Source organism: Macaca thibetana, chromosome 17, assembly GCF_024542745.1.
Source record: "Macaca thibetana thibetana isolate TM-01 chromosome 17, ASM2454274v1, whole genome shotgun sequence".
NCBI classification, from domain to species: Eukaryota; Metazoa; Chordata; class Mammalia; order Primates; family Cercopithecidae; genus Macaca; species Macaca thibetana.
The window spans coordinates 121,309-146,718 of NC_065594.1; the positions used below are offsets into that span (position 1 = coordinate 121,309).

General features: G+C 44.3%; 2 protein-coding genes and 1 non-coding gene across 26 annotated transcripts in view; 1 reads left to right on the forward strand and 2 right to left on the reverse strand.

Moving 5' to 3' along the window:
* MRPL57 (mitochondrial ribosomal protein L57) overlaps nt 1-25,410 on the reverse strand; it is a 407,990-nt gene that overhangs the window by 27,801 nt on the left and 354,779 nt on the right. The gene's annotated exons all lie outside the window — the stretch shown is intronic.
* Nucleotides 4,864-25,410, reverse strand: part of SAP18 (Sin3A associated protein 18) — a 556,924-nt gene continuing 536,377 nt past the window's right edge. For 22 of the 23 annotated variants that reach the window (XM_050766787.1, XM_050766786.1, XM_050766788.1 and 19 more), the window contains exons 2-5: nt 13,162-13,249; nt 12,847-12,956; nt 6,308-6,430; nt 4,864-6,026 (exon numbers count right to left, since the gene is read on the reverse strand). In XM_050766787.1, the coding sequence (XP_050622744.1) occupies nt 5,870-6,026; nt 6,308-6,430; nt 12,847-12,956; nt 13,162-13,233 (462 nt within the window). In that variant the 5' untranslated portion in view covers nt 13,234-13,249 and the 3' untranslated portion in view covers nt 4,864-5,869. Of the gene's footprint in view, nt 6,027-6,307; nt 6,431-12,846; nt 12,957-13,161; nt 13,309-25,410 lie in introns of all 23 variants that reach the window. The other variant, XM_050766768.1, reaches the window with a different exon arrangement.
* Nucleotides 13,891-13,962, forward strand: LOC126940887 (small nucleolar RNA SNORD27). Its single transcript, XR_007720960.1, has one exon. It is a non-coding gene; the product is annotated as a small nucleolar RNA SNORD27 (small nucleolar RNA).

Consider the following 25,410-nt stretch of genomic DNA (forward strand, 5'->3'; position numbering starts at 1 on the left):
CCATTCTGCTAACACTCCCTCATCCTTAATTGGTGGATACTTGATGTTTTTGTCTGCCCCGCACTACTGCCCTTAAGAACTTACAGGCCAGCTCCAGGCTCAACCAAGCAGCATCACAACTTCTGACCACACCGGTCAAGTCAGGTCAATGAAAGCCCATTCTGGGACTGGGGAAGTACTGGGAAAGAGCAGCACACTTCTGGAGATGCAGAGGTACAGCTGGAGCTGTGAAGGGAGGGCCGGCCTGAGTGGAGGAGCCCTTGCCACAGAGTTGAGGTGGTGGTGGAGCTCAAGGATCAGCTGGGCCTGAAGTAAGCTAGCTCCACCCTGGACTTTTCTGTTGATGCATAAACTCCTTGCCCTTGAGCTAGCTGGAGTTTTGTGTTACTTCAGACTTTGAGCCCTGGCTAATATGCTCTCCGATTAAGTATCATTTTATCAAAGACTTTACCTATCTTCCTGGTTTAAAAGAGATCTTCCCCCTTAGTTCTTTCTCAGCACCTTATTCTCGTCTTTCATAGTATTTGGTAGAATTTAATAAATTCGATTTAATAAAATATTTGGGTATACATTTATTTAATATTTGTTTCCCCCACTGGACCACAAAAGCTCAATGAGGGCAAGGACCTTGTTTGCTTACTTTGTCCATTACCCAGGCACCTAGGTTTTAAAGGTTTATTGTGTGAATTAGTGATTACATTAAAGAGTTGAGATCTTACAATGCCAGGCATGGTTCTAAATGCTATACATTTATTAATGTGTGTAGTTAACTCTTTGAGGTAGGTACCCAGTTTTTCAAATGAGGAAATTGAGGCTTTAATGATTAACTTTCCATGTCCGATTTCCCATCCCAGGTCTTGTTGGTTGCCAAGCCCTACAGAGGGTCTTTTAACATCTTTCTACCACTACCCTGATTCTCACCTAGATTATTACAATTCTTTAGAATTATCTGGAACCCCTGCCAAAGGTAAGTGCTTTACTGATTGTGAGTTCATCATTTCCTCTTGTTCGTGCTGTGCCCTTTACTGGAGTGTAGACCCCACTCCACTTGAAGGAGCTGAACAAGCTTAAATGCCATCTGTAGAAAACCTGCCATTATCCTACCACAGTTTCAGTAGCAATTCTTTCTTGTGACATTTTTCTGTCCACCTTTTATCAGTATTTGCACCTTTTCCTCCTTACTAGATTGTAAGATTTTGAGAAAGGATCCGTATCTGTGTCAAATCTTGGTATTGCCAGGTTCACAGCATCTGGTGCATAAAATAGGCACTCATCTAAAATTTTCAAGGATTTTTGAATATCCCTCAGGAGGTTCACTTCATTCTTTTTTTTTTTTTTTAACGTCTCCCTCTGTCGCCCAGGCTGGAGTGCAGTAGCGAGATCTTGGCTCACTGCGACCTCTGCCTCCCAGGTTCAAGCGATTCTCCTGCGTCAGCCTCCCAAGTAGCTAGGATTACAGGCGCCTGCTATCACATCTGGCTAGTTTTTGTATTTTTAGTAGAGACTAGGTTTCACCATGTTGATCAGGCTGGTCTCGAACTCCTGACCTCGTGATCTGCCCACCTCAGCCTCCCAAAGTGCTGGGATTACAGGCGTGAGCCACCGTGCCTGGCCCACTTCATTCTTAAATTGCTCTAATTTCATCAAATATCAAATTCCATTAATTTTTTTTTTTTTTTTTTTTTTTTTTTTTTGAGAGACGGAGTCTCGCTCTGCCGCCCAGGCTGGAGTGCAGTGGCCAGATCTCGGCTCACTGCAAGCTCCACATCCCGGGTTCACGCCATTCTCCTGCCTCAGCCTCCCGAGTATCTGGGACTACAGGCGCCCGCCACCTCGCCCCCGGCTAGTTTTTTGTATTTTTTTTTAGTAGAGACGGGGTTTCACCGTGTCAGCCAGGATGGTCTCGATCTCCTGACCTCATGATCCGCCCGTCTCGGCCTCCCAAAGTGCTGGGATTACAGGCTTGAGCCACCGCGCCCGGCCAATTTTTTTTTTTTTTTTAAGAGACAGAGTCTTGTTCTGTTGCCCAGGCTGGAGTGCATTGGTGCTAGCTTGGCTCACTGCAAGCTCCGCCTCCCGGATTCACCCGCCATTCTCCTGCCTCAGCCTCCCAAGTAGCTGGAACTATAGGCGCCTGCCACCACGCCTGGCTAATTTTTGTATTTTTAGTAGACACAGGGTTTTGCTGTGTTGCCCAGGCTGGTTTTGAACTCCTGACCTCAGGTCATCTGCCCACCTCGGCCTCCCAAAGTGCTGAGATTACAAGTGTGAGCTACCATACCTGGCCAAATTCTGGTTAAATTTTCTTGTGAGTTGGTTGTAACTGAGTTGACATAGTACCATGGGTAGAGCAAGAAATTCTAAACAGCTGAAGGCGCAAATTGAAGGGGCTAGAAATACCTTTTTCCTCTTTTTAAAATAGCTTACCTTTACTAAATATTCACTGCCCCCCAGGCTCTCCCCTAGTTTCACTGACTCCTCCCAAGTTTTATGAGGTAGGGATATCATTACACCTTCCTATAATAAAGTCTGCATTAACATTCCCAGGCTAAGGACTTCTGCTTATTACAAGTACTTTTTAGTATTAAAATTACTTTTATGTTTAGCTTATTTCCCCTAAGGATGTCTTATGGGGGAGAATCCATGATTTTGTCTTCACAGAATAGTTGCCTAGCCATGATTAATCCTTTCTAACACAATAAACATAACTTCCTTCAAGCTTGTGCCTTGCAGACTCCAGGAAATCAGTTATTTGCAAAAGCAACCTATATTTAACTAATAGAAGACAAACCAGAACAGGCAGACATCTGGCTGCTCTTAACACATTCAAAGTGGAAACTATGACCATGTCATTTTTTTTTTAAGAGAGGCATTTTTGAGTTTGTATAAAAACTGAATAGGTCTACTTTAGATAACTAGGCAAAACTTGCTAATTGTAGGGGATAACATCACTGCAATAATAGTGTGTCAGTGTAGTGCGGGTGGATGTCAGACTATAAGAAACTGAATATGAAAGAACATTATTTCTGGAAATGTTTCAACTAGTCCTCTATTTTTGGCTACCTAGGTCGAATGACGCATTTTTGAGCTGTTAAAGTAGCCCCTCCATCTGGGCCTCATTGTCACCTATAAATGGCCACTATAGTCACAGTATCTCAGTTGTGGTTACATGAGATAATGCTGGTAAAGTTGTTCCTCAGCACAGTATCAGTGTTCCTTACTTATGGGGTCATGTCTGGATAAACTCATCATGAGTTGAAAATACCCTGTCAGAAGTGCCCTTTCTACTTAAAATGTGTTCAGTTCACATTGGTTTTATCGGGATGTAGCCCCATAATAAGCTGAGGACCGTAGTGAATGGCTTATCACTTATGCTCCATCGCAAAACTGAAAAATCTGAAGTTCAACTATCATAACTTGGGAGCCATCTGTGTTTGGCGCAAGTAAACACTTAAATCATAGTTATAAACTTGATTTAGTGTTGCCTTCTCTGTTTCACAAAAACAAGTCTGAAATGCGTTTAATTGAACAAGAAAGAGGTATATCGAGTTCAGCTTTTTATTTAGTATGTTCAATTTTGGAGAATCTTAAACCTAGCCTAATGTTTCTTTCTACCCGCATTCACACCTGCCTCTCATATGCATAAAACCGATACCTAAAGCATTACCTGAGTCAATGATCAGCTGGGCATAACCATCCCAGTTTTTGTATACCGTGAAAAAAAAGACATAGGCAATGTCATGTACTGTAACACATATTCCAGACGGAAAACGTCAATTCCAAAATACCTATGAGCCAATGAGGCAACCAGGGCAGACGCTAAAGAACTGAGCAAGACGCTGTCATGACAACTATTTCTATTTTATATGTGGGGAAACAGCTCAGTTATTAAAGCCACACTTACCTACCAAAGCCCGAGGTAAACAAGTCTTTTGATTCTTAGCATTATATTCAATAAATTCTACTAGGTATTCTCTAACTGTACTTTTAATGGAATATTGAAATCTTTTTTTTTTTTTTTTTTTTTTTTTTTTTTTTTTTTTTTTTTTTTTTTTTTTGAGACGGAGTCTTGCTCTGTCGCCCAGGCTGGAGTGCAGTGGCGCGATCTCGGCTCACTGCAAGCTCCGCCTCCCGGGTTCACGCCATTCTCCTGCCTCAGCCTCCCGAGTAGCTGGGACTACAGGCGCCCACAACCGCGCCCGGCTAATTTTTTGTATTTTTAGTAGAGACGGGGTTTCACCGTGGTCTCGATCTCCTGACCTTGTGATCCGCCCGCCTCGGCCTCCCAAAGCGCTGGGATTACAGGCGTGAGCCACCGCGCCCGGCCCGGAATATTGAAATCTTTAAAGGAAACATTCCATGTTGGAACCAAGCAAAGGGTGGAATTTGACAAACCAGCTCAACCACTTTGGCTTACAAAGTCCTTTATTTAGTTCCTACCCTCTTCATCTGCATAGTAAATCATAGGGTTTTTCCCCCCACGAATAGGAAGTTAATCATGGCTATTCTCCAAAAAGCTAGGTGTAAATTAACTTTATCTGAATGAATAAACAACCTAAAGGTTTGGGGTAAACCACAGCACAGAAGAGGCATCAGATCTAGGCTCCAGGTTGGTCTCTGCCACTAACAGGGACACCAATTCCACAGAATCGTTAGATTTTAAATGGCTGTTTTTCTATGTACCAGATAAAACTAGTGCAATTTAATTGCTGCCAGTACTTTTTTTTTTAATTTTGGGATATACATTTTCACTTGGCTACTGTAACAAACTAAAGGGAATTTACAGTACACTGTCATACTGTTCATAAACTTCAAAATGAGAATAGTGCCATGGAAGAGTTCCAGTTTTAACACCACTTTACAGCCGATAACCAGTATTTATTGTTTTCTCATTTGCCAGGCACTATTCTTAGCTCTTTTAAAATATTCAACCTTGACAATCCTATAGGCCATTATCTCTATTTTACAAAATGAAGATTCAAATAATTTATCCAAGGTTGCAGAGCCACTGCTGCAATCAGGATTTAAACGTTTTGCTGCACTGGTCTGCATCATTGCTTTACTGCCTCTCTAATCAGATGCACGCCAGTACCTAGCACACAAGAGGGTGCGTGAATACCTCCTACTCACTCAACCTGACCTTGTCCTTGGCTCTTCTCCCTCAGTCTTTAAGATTTTTCCTTCACCCCTCCCTCCATTTGCAGATCTCCAAGGTAAACCTTTCTACCTCTACTGAAACCCTTGTTTCCTCTGAACTGGTTCCAGCCTTTAAAATGCCCTATTCCCCACATTAAAAATATAAGTCCTCATTGTGGTGCCAGTTCTTCAACCTTTTATGTCATGGTACCCTGATCAAGGCAGCGCCATCTCTTCCAACACAGCTTCAACTTGCCTCAGCTTACACTATTCCAAACTGCCTCTGCTGCCACTTGAGCTCAATCTCACATGTCCTTTCCAACTGCTTACAGCAGTCTACACCACAAACTCATGTTTGATTTCATACAATCCCGTGGCTTTCTTGTTCTGCACCTTTGGGGTTAACCATACCCTCCTCCACCACTTAGTATAAACCCTGTTCCCAGGCCTCCATTAACTTTCACACTCAGGCTGATTACACACATATATTTAACAGTACAGTTTTACACAGAATGCTAAGAGCACTTTTCTTCATATTTTACAGAAGGGCTTGAAACATACAGACTTTCTATTAGTGATCATACAATAGCACATCCGAATCTAATTCCTAAATAGATGATGCATTATAATTTTAGAATTTAAAGGCTTAATGGCAATAATCAGGGGAGGAAAAAGAGTAAGTTTATTTTACATAACTGACGGAAAAATAAATTCAAGAAATTGTAAATAGAATTTAATATGGTCTCATGCGCCCTGAAGGAGGTGGTGCCCGATTTGGAGGGGTAATTGCTATGTCCAAGTAATCTCCTATCTGGAACTTCTGCGACTGCAGGGTCATGGAATCATCAGTCCCCTTTCTGCCAGACATGGTGCTGCCAATCTCCTTAACTCTGCAAGAAGAAAAATCAACTGTTAATGGATCAAAACCAGTGAATCCCAGCATGTGCTACGAAGTGAGTCCCAGCATGTGCTACAAAGTGAATCCGGCACCGGATCTGTTCCATCTCTTTATAACACGGCTCCAAAACTTAAGGACTTTATTAAGCCAAACCAGATCTGAGTATAAACTCTATTCTCCCACTAATAAGACTCACTGAAGGAGTGATCTCTATCAGTTAAAACATACTAAAAACAAAGATATTACAGGACTTAAAAATGAGAAGTTACTTACCTATAGCCGGGTCTTTTAACATCAGTAAAAACAATTGCAAAATTGAAGTGAGTGCCCTTCTTTCTAGCTTCTGGGTAGACTTCTTTTACTAAGCTTGTCAGTTCTTTCAAGGTTGCATCCATCCTGGATTTTTTTAAAAACAGATATTTACATTTTTTTAATCAGCAATATTATTAAAAGGATACTGACAATGCGTTAATCACATATATGAGTTGTGACTTACGTTAGAAACTGCCAGGGTCTTATACTAGAGTTTACTTTTAAAGCAGCTACAAATACTATTTGCCTCCAAAAACTCCGTGTACCAGCCTTACTGCTGGAAATTTAAATTAATTAGACTCTTAGTGCTAAAAGGGACTTCAGAGATTCCATATGCCATCTTCTGTTGCTACACAACACCTTATGGCCCAGTGATTTACCTAAGGATAACTAGTCCAAATAAATCCAAATATGCAAAATACATGTATTCCATTAGTTCTAAGACATGTACTCTTCCACATTTTAGCATCTCTGAAATTGGAGTGTATCTTAGAATCAATGTACTAGGAAAGCATTTTCATACTGACATGTTTTGTTTTTGAGAGTCTCGTTCTGTCGCCCAGGCTGCAGTGCAGTGGCATGACCTTGGCTCACTGCAACTCCGCCTCCCAGGTTCAAGCAATTCTCCTGCCTCAGCCTCCTGAGTAGCTGGGATGACAGGTGCCCGCCACCACACCCAGGTAATTTTTGTATTTTTAGTAGAGACAGGGTTTCACCATGTTGGCCATGCTGGTCTTGAACTCCTGACTTCAAGTGATCCACCCACCTTGGACTCCCAAAGTGCTGGGATTGATTACAAGCGTGAGCCACTGTGCCCAGCCAGATGTGTTTTTTCTTTCTTAGATGGAATCTTAAGTTTTACAACAGATAAGAGTCCTAGAGCCAATGAAATATACAAAATTTTCTTAGGATGAAGCACAGGCTCTTGTCACAATAAAGTTTCTTACCCTGCAAATATTGATTTGAATGCAACTTTCATATAGTCCCCTGAGCTAATAGGACACAATCTGAAAAAATATTTTAAAATATAAGCTTTTTTTTTTTTTTTTTTTTTTTTTTTTTTTTTTTTTTTTTTTTTTTTGGAGACGGAGTCTTGCTCTGTCGCCCAGGCTGGAGTGCAGTGGCCGATCTCAGCTCACTGCAAGCTCCGCCTCCCAGGTTTACACCATTCTCCTGCCTCAGCCTCCCGAGTAGCCGGGACTACAGGCGTCCGCCACCTCGCCTGGCTAGTTTTTTGTATTTTTTAGTAGAGACGGGGTTTCACCGTGGTCTCGATCTCCTGACCTCGTGATCTGCCTGTCTCGGCCTCCCAAAGTGCTGGGATGACAGGCTTGAGCCACCGCGCCCGGCCAATATAAGCATCTTAGAAATAACCTAGTATACATTTTTTTGACAGGCACGGTGGCTCATGCCTGTCATCCCAGCACTTTGGCAAGCCAAGGCGGGTGGATCACCTGAGGCCAGGAGCTCAAGTTTGAGACCAGCCTGGCCAACATGGTGAAACCCCGTTTCTACTAAAAGTACAAAAATTAGCCAGGCATGGTGGCACACATCTGTAGCCTATAATCCCAGCTACTCGAGAGGCTGAGGCAAGAGAATCGCCTGACCTGGGAGGCAAAGGCTGCAGTGAGCCAAGATTGTGCCACTGTACTCCAGCCTGGGCAACAGAGTGAGACTGTCTCAAAAACAAAAACAAAAAAATCTGAGGTCACACTGGTTTTATCTGTCTCAGAGGTGAGTTTTTTTTTTTTTAACCTGATATTTTGATGTTATTCTGTATCAGTTACAGGTTGAGTATCCCTTACCCAAAATACATGGGACTGGAAATGCTTTGAGTTTTTTCAGATTTTAGAATTTCTGCAGATACGTAAGGTATCTTGGGGTTGTGACCCCAGTTTAAATAAGAAACTCATTTATGTTTCAAACATACCTTATACACAGCCAGAATATAATTTTATACATCATTTTAAGTAATTTCGTGCACGAAAGGAAGTTTGGTGCACGCCTGTAATCCTAGCTACTCAGGAGGCTGAGGCAGGAGAATCGCTTGAACCTGGGAGGCAGAAGTTGCAGTGAGCCAAGATTGCGCCACTGCACTCCAGCCTGGGCGACAGAGCAAGACTCTCTCAAAAAAAAGAAGTTTGTGTCGGCCGGGCGCGGTGGCTCAAGCCTGTAATCCCAGCACTTTGGGAGGCCGAGACGGGCGGATCACGAGGTCAGGAGTTCGAGACTCATCCTGGCTAACACGGTGAAACCCCGTCTCTACTAAAAAATACAAAAAACTAGCCGGGCGAGGTGGCGGGCGCCTGTAGTCCCGGCTACTCGGGAGGCTGAGGCAGGAGAATGGCGTAAAAACCCGGGAGGCAGAGCTTGCAGTGAGCTGAGATCCGGCCACTGCACTCCAGCCTGGGCGACACAGCGAGACTCCGTAAGAAGTTTGTGTCAAGAACTTATGTGTGCAATTTTCCACCGGTGTCATGTCAGCTCTCAAAGTTTCAGATTTTGCAGCATTTCAGATTTTGGACTTGCAATGCTCAATCTATATTCTGATACAGAGTACATACTTACGATGATATATATCAGAAAGAATTTTTTCCTTCTAAAAATATTTTCAATATTGTCTTGCTCTTAATGAGTTTGGGGGATTTATATCACACCTTTTATCAGTTCTGACAGTGTGAAACCTACACAAGCTTCCCACCTTCTAAGGACTAACTTTCCAGACCAACAATTGGAGTGCCAAGTGTTGCTTTTTCATCACTAGTCAGGAGCTTGAGGACAGGGTGGGGTTCAGTACTTGTGTCAGCTTGACGAAGCTACAGGCCCCAGATACTCAACCGAACACTAACGTAGGTATTGCTGTGAGATACTTTATTGATGTGATTAAAGTCAACAACCAATTGACCTTAAATTCAACGGTCTATCCTATATAATCTGGGTAGGCCTGATTCTATTAGTTGAAAGGCCCTAAGAGCAGCCTTTCCTTCCTGAGAACCTACCCTACAGATTTGACAATTAAGTGCCTAGACAGCCCCCACAATCACATAGGCCAATTCTTTGCAATAAAGCTCTTTTTTTTGGGGGGGGGGATGGAGTCTCGCTCTGTCGCCCAGGCTAGAGGCAGTGGCGCCGATCTCGGCTCACTGCAATTCAAGCAATTCTCCTGCCTCAGCCTCCCACATAGTTGGAATTACAGGCGCCTGCCACCACACTTGGCTAATTTTTGTATTTTTAGTAGAGACAGGGTTTTGCCATGTTGGCCAGGCTGGTCTCCAACTCCTGACCTCATGATCTGCCCACCTCTGCCTTCCAAAGTGCTGGGATTACAGGTGTGAGCCACCATGCCCAGCAGAAATAAATCTCTTAACACATCTCTCCCAATTCTGTTTTTCTGGCTGAGCCATGACTGACTTTGGGGGGCACAGCCTGCCTCCACTGGGCTCCTCTGGAATCCCACTCCTTTTTCCATAGCTTGTCTTGGGGCTGCCTACTTTAACCTCACAGTCTACTTCTATTGAGAATTTCCAACATATGTTAACTAATTTTCCCTCACTACTATTTCTGGGAGTGAGGGCAGGCCTTTGCATTACCCCCATTACCAATCATCCAGTCTCAGAATCTCTGGCCACCATTTTGAGATATAACTTAAGGGGGTTCCTTCTTTGTTTGATTGCAATTTATGGACAGGTAGTTCAGGACAGGATTTTTTTTGTAATTTTTTTTTCTTGATTCAGAGGAGGTGGTCTGTGGAACAACCTCACCCTGCCATCTTAACCCTAAAAATCACTCTATTCATCCGCTTTCCCTGATAAAAGGACTACAGGGAGGAGCAGTACCTTCTTGACTTTATACCCTCAGGATCTAAGCACACACAGCACCCGGCAAATAGGAACTCTTATTTGTTGGAAGAAACACACTTCAATTTCTGAAAAGAGATTTTCATGAAGTCATTATTCAACAGTTCTTCCATATAAGCTAAATCAAACTTCCTGGAACACTTACCCTTGAGTGATGCTTAAATACAAGTATCATACTACTACATAAATTTAACAAGCACTTCCAAATAAGATAAGTAAGGTCCCGATATTCAAGGGATTAGCTCTAGTGTACAGGGCTTAAACAGTTTTAAATTATACACATTCTGGGGAATATAAAATAGTGCAACTGCTGTGAAAAAGTTTGATGGTTCCTCAAAACTTAAACAAAATTAACATATGACCCAGTAATCCACTCCTAGGTACATACCCAAAATAACTGAAAGCAGGGACACAAACACATTTGTATGCCAATGTTCACAGCAGCATTATTCACAATGGCAAAAAAGATGAAACAATCCAAGTGTCCATCAATAGATGAGTACATGTGATGCACACATACAATGAAATATTATTCAGTCTTGACAAGGCTGAATGGATGCTACAACATCAACCCCGAAAACACCATGAAATAAGCCAGTCACAAAATGACAAACACTGTAACGAGTTCACTGAAATGAAATATCCAGAATAGACAAATTCATATATAGACAGATAATACATTAGAAGCTACCAGGGGATGGGGCGGGGGAGGAATGGGAAATTATTTTTTAATAGGCACGGTGTGTCCTTAAAAGGTTACCAGCACACTGGGCATGGTGGTGTGTGCCTGTAGTCCCAGCTGGTTGAGCCAAGGAGCTCAAATCCAGCTTGGAAAACAGTGCAAGACTCCATCTCTTTAAAAATTAAAACAAGGCAGGATGGCGTACAGGCTTTCTGTTGGAGGGAGGGATAAAAACTTGTAGAAATAGTGGTTGCACAACAATTTGAATGCTATTAATGCCAACAAATTATACACTTAAAAACAGTTAATGACCATGCATGCTGGCTCACGCCTGTAATCCTACACCACTTTGGGAGGCCGAGGCGGGCGGATCGCTTGAAGTCAGGAGTTCCACACCAGCCTGGCCAACATGGTGAAACCCTGTCTCTACTAGAAATACAAAAATTAGCCAGGTGTGGCGGTGGGCGCCTGTAATCCCAACTACTGGGGAGGCTGAGGCATGAGAATCCCTTGAACCCGGGAGGCAGAGGTTGCAGTGAGCCGAGATGGGCGCCACTGCACTCCAGCCTGGGCGACAGAGTGAGACTCAAGAAATAAGAAATGGTTAACATGGCAAATTTTGTTACATATGCACACACATATGTATTTTGAGACGGAATCTCGCTCTGTCGCCCAGGCTGGAGTACAGTGGCGCGACCTCAGCTCACTGCAACCTCCACTTCCCAGGTTCAAGTGATCCTCCTGCCTCAGTCTCCCAAGTAGCTGCAATTACAATTCTATGCCACCACACAAGGCTAATTTTTGCATTTTTAGTAGACACAGGGTTTCATTATGCCGACCAGACTGGTCTCAAACTCCTGACCTAAAGTGATCCGCCAGCCTCAGTTTCCCAAAGTGCTGGGATTGCAGGCATGAGCCACCGTGCATGGCTTGTTATATAACTTTTTATCGCAATAAAAAATTTATTTTAAGCCAGGCGCGGTAGCTCACACACCTGTAATCCCAGCACTTTGGGAGGCCGAGGCAGGCAGACAACCTGAGTTCAGGAGTTCGAGACCAGCCTGGTCAATATGGTGAAACCTCATCTCTACTAAAAATACAAAAATTAGCCAGGCGTGGTGGTGGGCACCTGTAATCCCACCTATTGGGGAGGCTGAGGCAGGAGAATGGCGTGAACACGGGAGGCGGAGCCTGCAGTGAGCAGAGATGGTGCCACTGCACTCCAGCCTGGGCGAGGGCAAGACTCCGTCTGAAAAAATATATATATACACACACACACACACACATATATATAGCATATACATATATTTTTCAGTTACACACCTTTTACTTATATTAAAAACCCATTATGGTGTCAATCCAAGGAGTTATGTGCAGCGCTAAAGACAAGCCGGCAGTAGTTTGTAGGGAGATACACCCGAGAGATGAACACTCAGGAACCATCTTCACTAAACACACACCAAAAGCTCTTCCATTAACCCTTAGATAATAACTCGGGTTTTGGTAGTTTATTTTTCACTTTTGGTGCTTTGGTACCTAAGGCTTAATATTACGTGGAAATGCTCTTTGAGAATAACAAACACCACTCGACAGCATCACTCTCCCTTACCATGCTGTCCTAGTGCAATTTATTTGACCATGAGTCCCTTTAGGGCGGATACTACAACTTAATCATCTACCTATCACTTTTGTACCTAGCAGCCATAACCGTGCTAGCAATCTTGGGTCTGTGCATTCTTAACCGCCCAAAAGTTGCAACATTAATCACAAAAGCGTTACAATAAAGGCAAATCTCCTTTCACCTAACAACAAAAACTTCTAACTTCCCGAAAGTTGAGCCTGAAGACCCCAAGTGGAGGAATGAAATTTAAATCAAGGAGAATAACTCTACACTGGCAAAGGCAATTAACTGTTGTTCCAGGTTCCCGGCCCGGGTCCGAGCCCGCCCCCGCCCTCCTCACCAAGTGTAGATCTGCAACTCGCTGGACGGTACATTTCCCCGGGAGAACTCGTCCATTCGGTGGTGGCGGCCGTTATTGGTGGTGAAGACCCGCAGCAACAGTGGGCATGTCTGAGGGCGACAGAAAAACGGAACGGCAGAAGTTAAAGACACCAGCTGCGAGCCCGGACCTCACCTCTCTTCCCGAGGCGTTGCGGCCTCCGAGCCGTCCGGATACCAAAAACACCGTCTCCTCCCGCACACAGGCCGCGCCTCTGCACCCTGCCGGGCCCACCCCCAATCTCTTCCCGGACCCCAAAGCGGAGGGGACCTTCACCTTCTCGCGGTCGATTGGCTTCTCTGGCTCCTTCTTAATTTCCTCCTGGGTAACGCGCGACTCCACCGCCATCTTCCTCCTACGGCCCGCGAGACGCTCGCCCTGACCTCCGACCCCTGCAGCGAGCATGAGCACGAAGTCTCTCGCGAGGAGAAGCTCGACACTTTATAGTCGGGCAGTGGCTGGGCGGGGCGTCTCCTGACGCAGGCGCACTTCCGTTCGTGGCGTGCGAGCCGGGCGCGCCTGCGTGTTGCGACTTCGGCAAAAGGTGGGTGCTGGCCTCAGTGGGGAGGAGCAGTTTAGCCTCCGTAGCCTGGCAGTTGGTTGCCGGGGTGTTTTTTTTTTCCCTTAAATATTCACAGGCGAAATAAGCTTAAGGTGGCGTTTTCACGCGTAATGACGAAAACCTTATTGGACACAAAACGTTCCTTTATTAGCAAAATATAGATCTTTCTGATAAAAGAACAGGTCCGCCATACCCGCCCCTGAGGTAAGCCGGAAGAGGCGCCGCCAGCGTACGTGGTCATGGAGCGATCCTTCCAGCCACATACACGGCGGCTTAGAGACCGGAATGCGAGCAGGAAACCCGGAACTTGTAGGAAATAACGTTCTAGAATATCTTCAGGACCTATGGGTGGGAATATATGATAGAAAAAACTAACGAGAAGCAATTGATTTGACTGGGTTAGGACAAAAATAATCTGACCTTCAAAACTCCGTGATGAACAAACTCCATGATGAACCCAAAATGCCAAGTATATGACTGAACTTAAAAGTGATATCATCTTACGACTGAAAAGTGGAAAAAAAAATACATCATAAGAGAGAAAAAAGCCACAGAGTGGGAGAAATTTGTTACACATATGATTGACAAAGGCAATTATCCAGAATATATAGGATGTAAACAGACAACCCAATCGAAAAATGGATAAAATTACTGAACAGGTGCTTTGGAAATGACAAAATCCAGAGAGGCAACAAACATGTAAGGTGAGCAAGCGCATTACAAATCAGGGAAATGCATTAAAACCATGATTAGTTTCAATTGACTGGTTTTTAAGCCACACCCACTAGATTGGCAAAAATTAGGAACTCTGGCCAGGCGTGGTGGTGGCTCACGCCTGTAATCCCAGCATTTTGGAAGGATGAGGCAGGCGGATCACCTGACCTCCTGACTCCCGACTTGAGGTCAGGAGTTTGAAACAAGCCTGGCCAACACGATGAGGCTCCGGCTCCACTAAAAATACAAATAAAAATAAAAACGGCCGGGCGCGGTGGCTCATGGCTGTAATCCCAGCACTTTGGGAGGCCGAGGCGGGCGGATCACGAGGTCAGGAGATCCAGACCATCCTGGCTAACACGGTGAAACCCTGTCTCTACTAAAAATACAAAAAAAAAAAAAAATTAGCCAGGCATGGTGGCGGGGGCCTGTAGTCCCACCTACTCCAGAGGCTGAGGCAGGAGAATGGTGTGAGGCGGGAGGCGGAGGTTGCAGTGGGCCAAGATCGCGCAGCTGCACTCCAGCCTGGGCTACAGAGCGAGACTCCGTCTCAAATAAATAAATAAATAAATAAATAAATAAGCCAAGAGTGGTGACGAGCGCCTGTGATCCCAGCTACTGGGAAGGCGGAGGCAGGAGAATTGCTTGAACTGGGAAGGCGGAAGTTACAGGTTACAGTGAGTGGAGATTGTGCCACTGCAGTCCAGCAACCTGGCCACAGAGTAAGACTCCATCTCAAAAAAAAAAAAAAAAAAAAAAAAAAATACGGCTGGGCACACTGGCTCACCCCAGTAATCCTAGCACTTTGGGAGGCCAAGACAGGTGGATCACTTGAAGTCAGGAGTTCGAGACCAGCCTAACCAACATGGTGAAGCCCTGTCTCTACTAAAAAATACTAACCATTCATGTCGCAAGCCTGTAATCCCAGCTACTTGGGAGGCTGAGGCAGGAGAATTGCTTGAACCCGGAGGCGGAGGCTGCAGTGAGCCAAGATCACGCCATTGTACTCCAGTCTGGGCAACAATAGCAAAACTCCATCTTAAAAAATCTAGGAACTCTGACAGTAGCAAGTGTTTGTAGGCTACTGGGAATTCTGATATACTGCTGGTAAGAATGTAAACTAGAACACCTAGCTTTGGAAAGTAGTACCTACCCTAGAGAAAATCTTGCTCAAGTGTATCCAGAGACATTACAAGAATGTTCTTAGCTATAACAAAAAGCTGGAAACAGCCCAAGTGTCCATCAACAGTAGGACACTTGAGTGAATTGTGTTGTACTAGACAGCAATAACACTAACAATCAACAATGGGATACTATAAAGCAACACAAATTTACAAATTACAGTCATATGAAACAATGTGAATCTCACAAACATGATGGTAAGTATAAGAAACAAAAGACAAAAACTTATTTACTGTGTGAATTCATTTTCTAAACATTCAAAAGCAGGCAATACTAAAATATATTGTTCAGGAGAATTCCCAGGTGACAAAATTATAAAGAAAATGGAGAAGTAATTATAATTAACAAAAAGTCTGAGTAGTAATGACCTCTGAGTATTGAAGGGAATTGTAATAAGGCAGGGGGAAATGGAATGCTTCTAGAGTGTTGACACGTTCAATTTTTTTTTTTAACCTGGCTGGTGGTTACATAGCTGTTTGAATTACAATACTTTTTTTTTTTTTTTTTTTTTGAGACAGTCGCACTCTGTCGCCAGGCTGGAGTGCAGTGCAGTGGCACAATCTCGGCTCACTGCAACCTCTATCTCCTGGGTTCAAGCAATTCTCTGCCTCAGCCTCCCCAGTAGCTGGGATTACAGGCGCCCACTACCATGCCCAGCTAATTTTTTTGTATTTTTAGTAGAGATGGGGTTTCACTCTCTTGGCCAGGCTGGTATTGAACTCCTGACCTCGTGATCCACCTGCCTCAGCCTCCCAAAGTGCTGGGATTACAGGCATGAGCCACCACGCCCGGCCTGAATTAAAATTACTCTTTAAAAGAGTACAATTATGTTATTATTATTGAAATGGTCTTGCTCTGTCACCCAGGTTGGAGTCCAGTGATGCAATCATGACTCACTGCAGCCTTGACTTCCCGGCTCCAGCGATCCTCCCACCTCAGCCTCCTGGGTAGCTGGGACCGTGTAGCTGGGAACACAGGCGCAAGCCACCATGCCGGGCTAATTTTTGTAATTTTTGCAGAGATAGAGTTTCGCCATTTTGGGCAGGCTGGTCTCAAACTCCTGACCTCAAGCTATCCACCCTCTTCAGCCTCCCAAAGTGCTGGGATTACAGGGAAGAGCCACCGTGCCCAACCCCATTTATTTTTTATGTACCCTTCTGTACTAATGCTATACCTTGCTATTTTAAAAATACATAATTCAACAGAAAAAATGACAAAAGACATGGATGGGCCAGGAGCAGTGGCTCACGCCTGTAATCTCAGCACTTTGGGAGGCCGAGGTGGGGGATGGCTTGAGGTCAGGAGTTTGAGACCAGCCTGGCCAGCATGGGAAAACCCTCTCTACTAAAAATACAAAAACTGGCTAGGTGTGTTGGCAGGCGCCTGTAATCCCAGCTACTCTGGAGGCTGAGGCAGGAGAATCGCTTGAACCCGGGAAGCGGAGGTTGCAGTGAGCCAAGATCTTGCCACTGCACTCCAGCCTTTGCAACAGAGCTATACACCATCTCAAAACAAAACAAACAAACAAAAAAAGGGCATTTCATAGAAGATTAAATAAAGGTAAACATATGAAGATACCCGACTTCAAGAATAGTCATAGAAATGCAAAGTTAAACACAGATAACATTTTACTCTATTAGATTAACCAAAATGTGAAAGTCTGACAACTTAAGTGCTCGCAAGGATATGGAGAAAAGGGAAATCTTATAGATTGCTCTCTTTCACTTTAGAAAACTGATTGGCATCACCTAGAAAGATTCAGTATGTGTACAGCTTAAGACTCAGCTATTCTGGCCGGGCGCGGTGGCTCACGCCTGTAATCCCAGCACTTTGAGAGGCCGAAGTGGGCAGGTCACCTGAGGTTGGGAGTTCAAGACCAGCCTGACCAACATGGAGAAACCCCATCTCTACTAAAAATACAAAATTAGCCAGGGGTGGTGGTACATGCCTGTAATCCCAGCTACTTGGGAGGCTGAGGCAGGAGAATTGATTGAATCTGGGAGGTGGAGGTTGCAATGAACCCAGATTGCGCTATTGCACTCCAGCCTGGGCAACAAGAGTGAAACTCCGTCTCAAGACAAAAAAAAAAAAAAGACTCAGCTATTCTATGCCTTAATGTGTAACTCATAAAAACTGTTGGCAATGAGCACAAGGCAACAGTTTGAATAATATTATAACGTGTTTATTCATAATAACTAGAAACAATTCAACTGTCTACCTAGAGTATAGTCATAAAATGGAATACTATAAAGACTTGAAAGTAAATGAATGGAATTTTTTTTAATTTTTTAATTTTTTATTATTATTTTTTTGAGACGGAGTCTCACTCTGTCGCCAGGCTGGAGCACAGTGGCGCTATCTCAGGTCATTGCAATATCCGCCTTCCAGGTTCAAGCAATTCTCCTGCCTCAGACTCCAGAGTACCTGGGACTACAGGAGCGCACCACCATGCCCAGCTAATTTTTGTATTTTTAGTAGAGACGGGGTTTCACCATGTTGGCCAGGATAGTCTCGATCTCCTGACCTCGTGATCCGCTCACCTCAGCCTCCCAGTGCTGGGATTAAGGGCATGAGCCACTGCGCCCGGCCTTCTTTTTTCTAAAAGTACAAGCAGCAAGTCACAGAATACATACCATAGGATTCAACTGATGCAATTTATTCAATTTCGGGGAAAAATAGGAACCCCTCACCTAAAAATACTGTTTAGGGAAACAAACATGACTAGTAAAACTACAAAGAGAAGCAGGAGGAAACAAACACTAAATTCAGTTTAATGTTTTCTCTGAGGGTAAGCTTGGGTGATGCAATTTATGAAGGGCATCCAGGGCTTCTAAGATACTGATAATATACTCTTTCTCACTAGGAGGGGTGTGGTTTTTTTAATTTACATTGTAGCTGTACATCTTAGAAACTCTTTTGTGGCCGGGCGTGGTGGCTCAAGCCTGTAATCCTAGCACTTTGGGAGGCCGAGACGGGCGGATCACGAGGTCAGGAGATTGAGACCATCCTGGCTAAAACGGTGAAACCCCGTCTCTACTAAAAAATACAAAAAAAAACTAGCCGGGTGAGGTGGCGGGCGCCTGTAGTCCCAGCTACTCGGGAGGCTGAGGCAGGAGAATGGCCTGAACCTGGGAGGCGGAGCTTGCAGTGAGCTGAGATCCGGCCACTGCACTCCAGCCTGGGGGACAGAGCAAGACTCCGTCTCAAAAAAAAAAAAAAAAAAAAAAAAAGAAACTCTTTTGTATGTGTGATTTAGATTACTCTTTTAAAATATTGTTAGTTAGGTGCTTATTTACTTTTGAGACAGGGTCTGGCTCTGCTGCCCAGGCTGGAATGCATTGGCATAATCTCAGTCTCAGCTCACTGCAGCCTCCCCTTCCTGGACTCAAGCAATCCTCCCACCTCAGCCTCCCATGTGACTGGGACCACAGACCACACCACCCGCCTGGCTAATTTTTTCTAGAAATGGGGTTTTGCCGTGTTGCCCGACTTGTCTCAAATTCCTGAGCTTGGCAGGGTGCAGTGGCTCACGCTTGTAATCCCAGCACTTTCAGAGGCCGAGGTGGGCGGATCACCAGGTCAGAAAATCGAGACCATCCTGACTAACACAGTGAAACCCCATCTCTACTAAAAATACAAAAAATTAGCTGGGCGTGGTGGCGGGTGCTTATAGTACCAGCTACTTGGGAGGCTGAGGCAGGAGAATGGCGTGAACCGGGGAGGCAGAGCTTGCAGTGAGCCGACATGGTGCCACTGCACTCCAGCCTGGGTGACAGAGAGAGATTCCGTCTTAAAAAAAAAAAAAAAATTCCTGGCCTCAAGCAATTCACTGCCTCGGCCTCCCAAAGTGCTGAGGTTACGAGCGTGAGTAACCGCATCCAGCCATAAAAAAGTTATTTTTTCATTGTGCCTAGTGTAGGCATGCATGCAGAATTGCATGCAGGCGATGTTTGTTTTTTCAAAAAGATATTTAAATTTTCTCCCCAGTTCTATGATTCTAGTATATCCTTTCAAAAAAATTTATTTTTCTGAATAAAGAAGAATTCTAGGATGATTCCACTATTGTATTTTTTTCAAAACCTCCATAATATAATGCAGACACATGAGGGCACTCTAATCAATCCATTAAAGGGAAAACACTGAAACTATGAAAATGAAGAACTTCACAACCATTTATTGGTGATACTGGGGAGGGTTCATTTCTTAGATATTAGCTCCCATTTTGGGACCTTTCCAAACAACCAGCTGTCATCAAAATGAAACTTTCCGACACCTTGAGACAGTAGAAGGGCAGCTATATTTTAGAATACTTGGAATACTTTTTCAGCAGCCCTCATTCTACCTCCATGGCCTTGTAAGACCAGCTCTGAATTGGTCTGAAATTGTAATATTTAAGGCTATGCATCTTTCCTTTCTTTCTTTTTAGAATTTACATGGACAAGTATTACACTTCTAAGTAATATACCCACGGGAATTGAAAGCAGGGACTCAGATATTTGTACACCAGTGTTCATAGCAGCATTATTCACAGTAGCCAAAAGGTAGAAACAATCTGAATGTCCATCAACTGACGGAAAGATATACATACAATGGAATATTCAGCTTTCGAAAGGAATAAAATTCTGACCCGTTACAACATGGATGAACGTAGAAAACATTATGCTAAGTGAAAAAAGCCAGACACAAAAGAACAAACATTGTGTGATGTCATTTATAAGAGGCACATAGAATGAACAGGCAAATTTATAGGCAGAAAGTATAAGAGAGGCTACCAGGGGCTGGTGGGTACATGGGGAGTGGGAAGTTATTGCTTAATGGGTACAGAGTTTCTGTCTGAGATTATGAAAAAATTCTGGATATGAATGGGGGGATGGTTGCACAACACTGTGAAGATACTTAAAGTCACTGAATTGTACACCTAAAAATTGTTAAAATAATAACGTTTATGTTACATAAATTTTATCACAATTTTAAAAATTAAAAAAAGTGAACATCCGAAGTATGTAAAAAATAAGTCATCAGACTCTCTCCACTCTTCTTTTTCTACTCCCTCTTTTTTGCGTGTCCTAGCATTATGAATCTAGGAAAAGGCAGATTCTCCCAATTAAAATCAGAAATATGTAATGAGTTCTAAAGAATATGCCTCAGTAAATCACTACAACTCCATGGCATTCTCTGATGTTAAGATGATGAAGAATAACCTTCTAATGGCAGGGAAATAAGTGAACACTATACAAAATGTGTTTCTGGAGAAGATGTAATTAAATGTATTATTCATAGAACTTTCTGGTTCTTTATAAAAGTTGTGGATTATAAATTTGAATCTCTAGGGGACTATTAATGCTTTTCAAATTCCTCACATGACACTCTTTCCTTCAGGTGCATCTGTAGGAGACAAGGTGTACAGCATTTATAAGCACGATATTTACCGGACTCTGTTTCACAAAGGGGTGTATGTGAACAGTCTCAGTAAAGCATCTACTTGTTACCAAGAGTAAAGGCTGGGCGCAAAGGCTCACACCTGTAATCCCAGCACTTTGGGATGCTGAGGTAGGAATAGCGCTAGAGTCCAGGAGTTCAAGACCAGCCTGGGCAACATATCAAGACGCCTGTCTCTTCAAAAAAAAAAAAAATTAGCTGTGGTGCCACGTGCCTGTAGTCCCAGGTACTCACGAAGCTGGAGGTGAGAGGTTTGTATGAGCCCAGGAGGTCAAGTGAGCCATGGTTATGTAACTGTACAACTCTGCTGCTTAAACAACAGAGTGAGACCCTGTCTCAAAAAAGGAGTCAAAAAATACATAAATTTCCATAACAATTCAGTACAATTATTACTTAGAATATACATTTCTTTTCCTTTTGTGTGTGTGTGTGTGTGTGTGTGTGTGTTGCCCAGGTTGGAGTGCAGTGGCCATCTTGGCTCACTGCAACCTTCGTCTACAGGGTTCAATGGATTCTCCTGCCTCAGCCTCCGGAGTAGCTGGGATTACAGGCGCATGCCACCATGCCTGGCTATTTTTTGTATTTTTCAGTAGAGACAGAGAGTCGCCATGTTGGCCAGACTGGTCTGAAATTCCTGGCCTCAGGTGATCCGGCCACCTTAACCTCCCAAAGTGCCGAGATTACAGGCGTGAGCCACCTCGCCTGGCCTCTTTTTCTCTCTTTTTTTTTTTTAACAAAAAAAAAAAGCGTCTCACTCTGTCGCCCAGGCTGGAGGGCGGTGGCATGATCATAGCTGATTGCAGCCTCCAACACCTGGGCTCAAGGGATCCTCCCTCCTCAGCTTCCTGAGCAACTTGTACTACTGGCATGAGCCACCACGTCAAGCTCATTTTTTAATACTTTGTAGAGATGGATTCTTGATATGTTGCCCAGAATGGTCTTGAGCTCCAGGACTCAAGTGATTCTCCTACCTCTGCCTCGCATAATGCTAGGATTACAAGCATGAGCCACCAAGCCTTGGTGGTTACTTTCTACCGTCCTAAGAACTCTTTTTTTGGGGGGACGTAGTCTCCCTGTTTCCCAGACTGGAGTGCAATGGCGCAATCTCCGCTCACTATGACCTCTGCCTCCTGGGTTCAAGCAATTCTCCTGTCTCTCCCAAGTAGCTGGGATTAGGCGCACACACCACAACACCCCACTAATTTTTGTATTTTCAATAGAGACGGGGTTTCACCATATTGGTCAGGCTGGTCTCAGAACTCCTGCTCTCAGGTGATCCACCTGCCTCGGCCTCCCAGGGTTCCCAAACTGCTCGTGTCCGGTGGGTTCCTGGTCTCCCTGACTTGGAGAATGGAGCCACAGACCCTTGCGCTGAGCGTTACAGCTCTTACAGATGGCACGGCAAGAGTTAGAGCTTTTAAATATGGCACAGACCCAAAGAGGGAGCAGCGAAAAGAGCTTGTAAACAGCGAAAGAACAAGGCCTCTGCAACCCAGAGGGACACTGCAGCGCCAGCAGCTGCTGGTGGGGGCGGCTGCGGGGGAGGGTGGTCCGGGGTGGTCGGCTTTCATTCCCTTATTTGTCCCTGCCCATGTCCTGCGGATTGGTCCATTTTCCAGAGTGCTGATTGGTCCATTTTCCAGAGTGCTGATTGGTCCATTTTCCAGAGCACTGATTGGTCCATTTTACAAACCTCTAGCTAGCTACAGAGCACTGATTGGTGTGTTTTCACAGAGTGCTGATTGGTACGTTTTACAAACCTCTAGCTAGCTACAGAGCACTGATTGGTGTATTTTACAATCCTTTTGTAACAGAAAAGTTCTCCAAGTCCCCACTCCACCCAGAAGTCCAGCCGGCTTCACCTTTCCCTGTGATTACAGGCATGAGCCACTGTGCCTGACCAGAACTCTGTGTTTTTATAAATGAGCACAAGTGCCTGTAATCCCAGCTACTCAGGAGGCTGAGGCAGGAGAATCCCTTGAACCCAGGAGGTGGAGGTTGCAGTGAGCCAAGATTGGGCCACTGCACTCCAGCCTGGGCAACAGAGCAAGACTCCATCTCAAAAATAAATAAATAAATAAATAAATAAATAAATAAATAAATAAATAAAATAAAAGGCGACAAATGCCACAGAGTCCAGGAAAAAAAAAAAAAAAATCAGTTAATGTGATATGACCCATCATATCAACAAGCTAAAGAGGAAAAATTGGCCAGGCACGGTGGCTCAGGCCTGTAATCCCAGTACTTTGGGAGGCCAAGGCTGGTGGATCATGAGGTCAGGAGTTCAAGACCAGCCTGGGCAAGATGGCGAAACCCCGTCTCTACTAAAAATACAAAAATTAGCCGGGTGTGGTGGTGCACTCCTGTAATCCTAGCTACTCAGGAGGCTGAGGCAGAAGAATCACTTGAACACAGGAGGCAGAGGTTGCAGTGAGCTGAGATCATGCCACTGCACTCCAGCCTGGGCAACAGAGCAAGACTCCATCTCAAAAAATAATAATAATAATAATAAAGAACAAAAAAAAAAAGATCATATCAGTAATGCAAAAAAAAAAAAAACCATTTGACAAAATCAAGCACCCATTCATGATAAAAACTGTCAGCAAACTAGGAATAGGGAGCAACTTCGTCCACTAGATAAAGAACATCTACAAAAAGCCTACAGCTAACATCATTCTTAATGGTGAGAAATTAAACCTACCCTAAGATCAGGAACAACGAAAGGACATCCCTTCTCACTACTGCTTTTTCAATATTGTACTAGAAGTCCTAGCTAATGCAAGAAGACAAGAGAAGAAAGGTAAAGGTAGACAGATTGGGAAGGAAGAATTAAAACTGTTGTACTGGCTGGGCATGGTGGCTTATGCCTGTAATCCCAGAACTTCGGGATGCTGAGGCAGGCAGATCACTTGAGCCCAATATTGATCTGAAACTAGCTGGGCAACATGGCAAAACTCTGTATTTATATAAAATAGTTTTTTGGGTTTTTTTTTTTTGTAGTTTGCAGGTGACATGATTGTTTATGCAGCTAAGTGAGAAACACTGACAACACCAAATGCTGAGGATATAGAGCAACAGGAAATTTCATTCAGTGCTGCTGGAAATGCAAAATGGTGCAGTCACTTTGAAAGATAGTTGAGCAGTTTCCTACAGAACTAAACATGCTATTATCATACAATTCAGCAATCATGCTTCTTGGTATTCACCCAAATCAACTGGTAACTTGTGCCTATAACCCCAGCACTTTGGGTAGCTGAGTCAGAAGGATCGCTTGAGCCCAGGAGTTCAATATCAGCCTGGACAACATAGTAAGACCCTATCACTACAAAAAATTTTAACATTAACTGGGTGTGGTAGTGTGCACCTATGGTCCCAGCTACTTGGGAAGCTAATGTAGGAGGATCACTTGAGCCCAGGAGTTCAAGGCTGCAGTGAGCTATGATTGCGCCACTGCACTCCTGCCTATGTGACAGAACGAGACCCTGTCTCAAAAAAAAAAAAAAAAAAAAAAAAAAAGAGAGAGAGAGAAAGAGAAACCACACAGGGCTCTGAAGTGATGCCAAATGAGAAGAAACAGCCTGGAGATCCGGGAGATGGGGCTTGCAGGCAGAAGGTGAGCTCTGGGAAGGGGCTGAGATGGCCCAGGCTGCACGCACGGAGAATAAAAGAAAGCCAGGCCAGCAGTGCGCGATGGCTCACACCTGTAATCCCAACACTTTGGGAGGCCAAGGCAGGCAGATCATCTGAGGTCAGGAGTTCCAGACCAGCCTGGCCAACATGGTGAAACCCCGTCTCTACTAAAAATATCAAAAAAATTAGCCGGGTGTGGTGGCAGGTGCCTGTAATCCCAGCTACTCGGGAGGCTGAGGCAGGAGAATCTCTTGAACACGGGAGGCAGAGGTCGCAGTGAGCCAAGATCGCGCCACTGTATTCCAGCCTGGAGGACAAGAATGAGACTTTGTCTCAAAAAAATTAAAAATAAAAATAAATTTAATAAAAAAGCCAGGCCAGGGGCTGGAGCAGGGAGGACAAAGGACAGAAAGGCCAGAGATGTGGGCAGGGGCCAGGTCACCTATCCAAGGCCATGACAGGAGTCTGAATTTTATTTTAATTAGAATAAGAGTCATAGCGTTTGGGATTCTTCTTGCAAACACGGAAGGACTCTGGCCAATTTAAGAAAAGGAATGGACTGAAAGAGCAACTCACAGAACCACCAAGAAGGCTGATCAATTGGACTTAGAAGAACACACAACCACTCTGAGGCTGGGCAGTCAGGAAAACAGGCAGAATCGCCTCCCAGAGCTAGTGCAGAGGGCATGTCCCCACCGGAGTGCCTACGTGGCCCAGGCTGGTCTTGAACTCCTGGGCTCAAGCAACCCTCCTGCCTTGGCCTCCCAAACTGCTGGGACTACAGGTGTGAGCCGCTGTATGGGACTTCACTCACATTCTTGACAGCCAGATTCAAGTTCTGAAGAATAGTTATTTTAATCAACTTTCAAAACTCTTAAGTTCTGAGCAAGGAAAAGGGAGAAAAAGCAAGTAAGTAGGCAGGTATTGTATGTGGAAGATATTTCCAAATGGCCAGCCAGGAGAGAAGACGGCAACTCCAGTGCACACACAGCTTCACT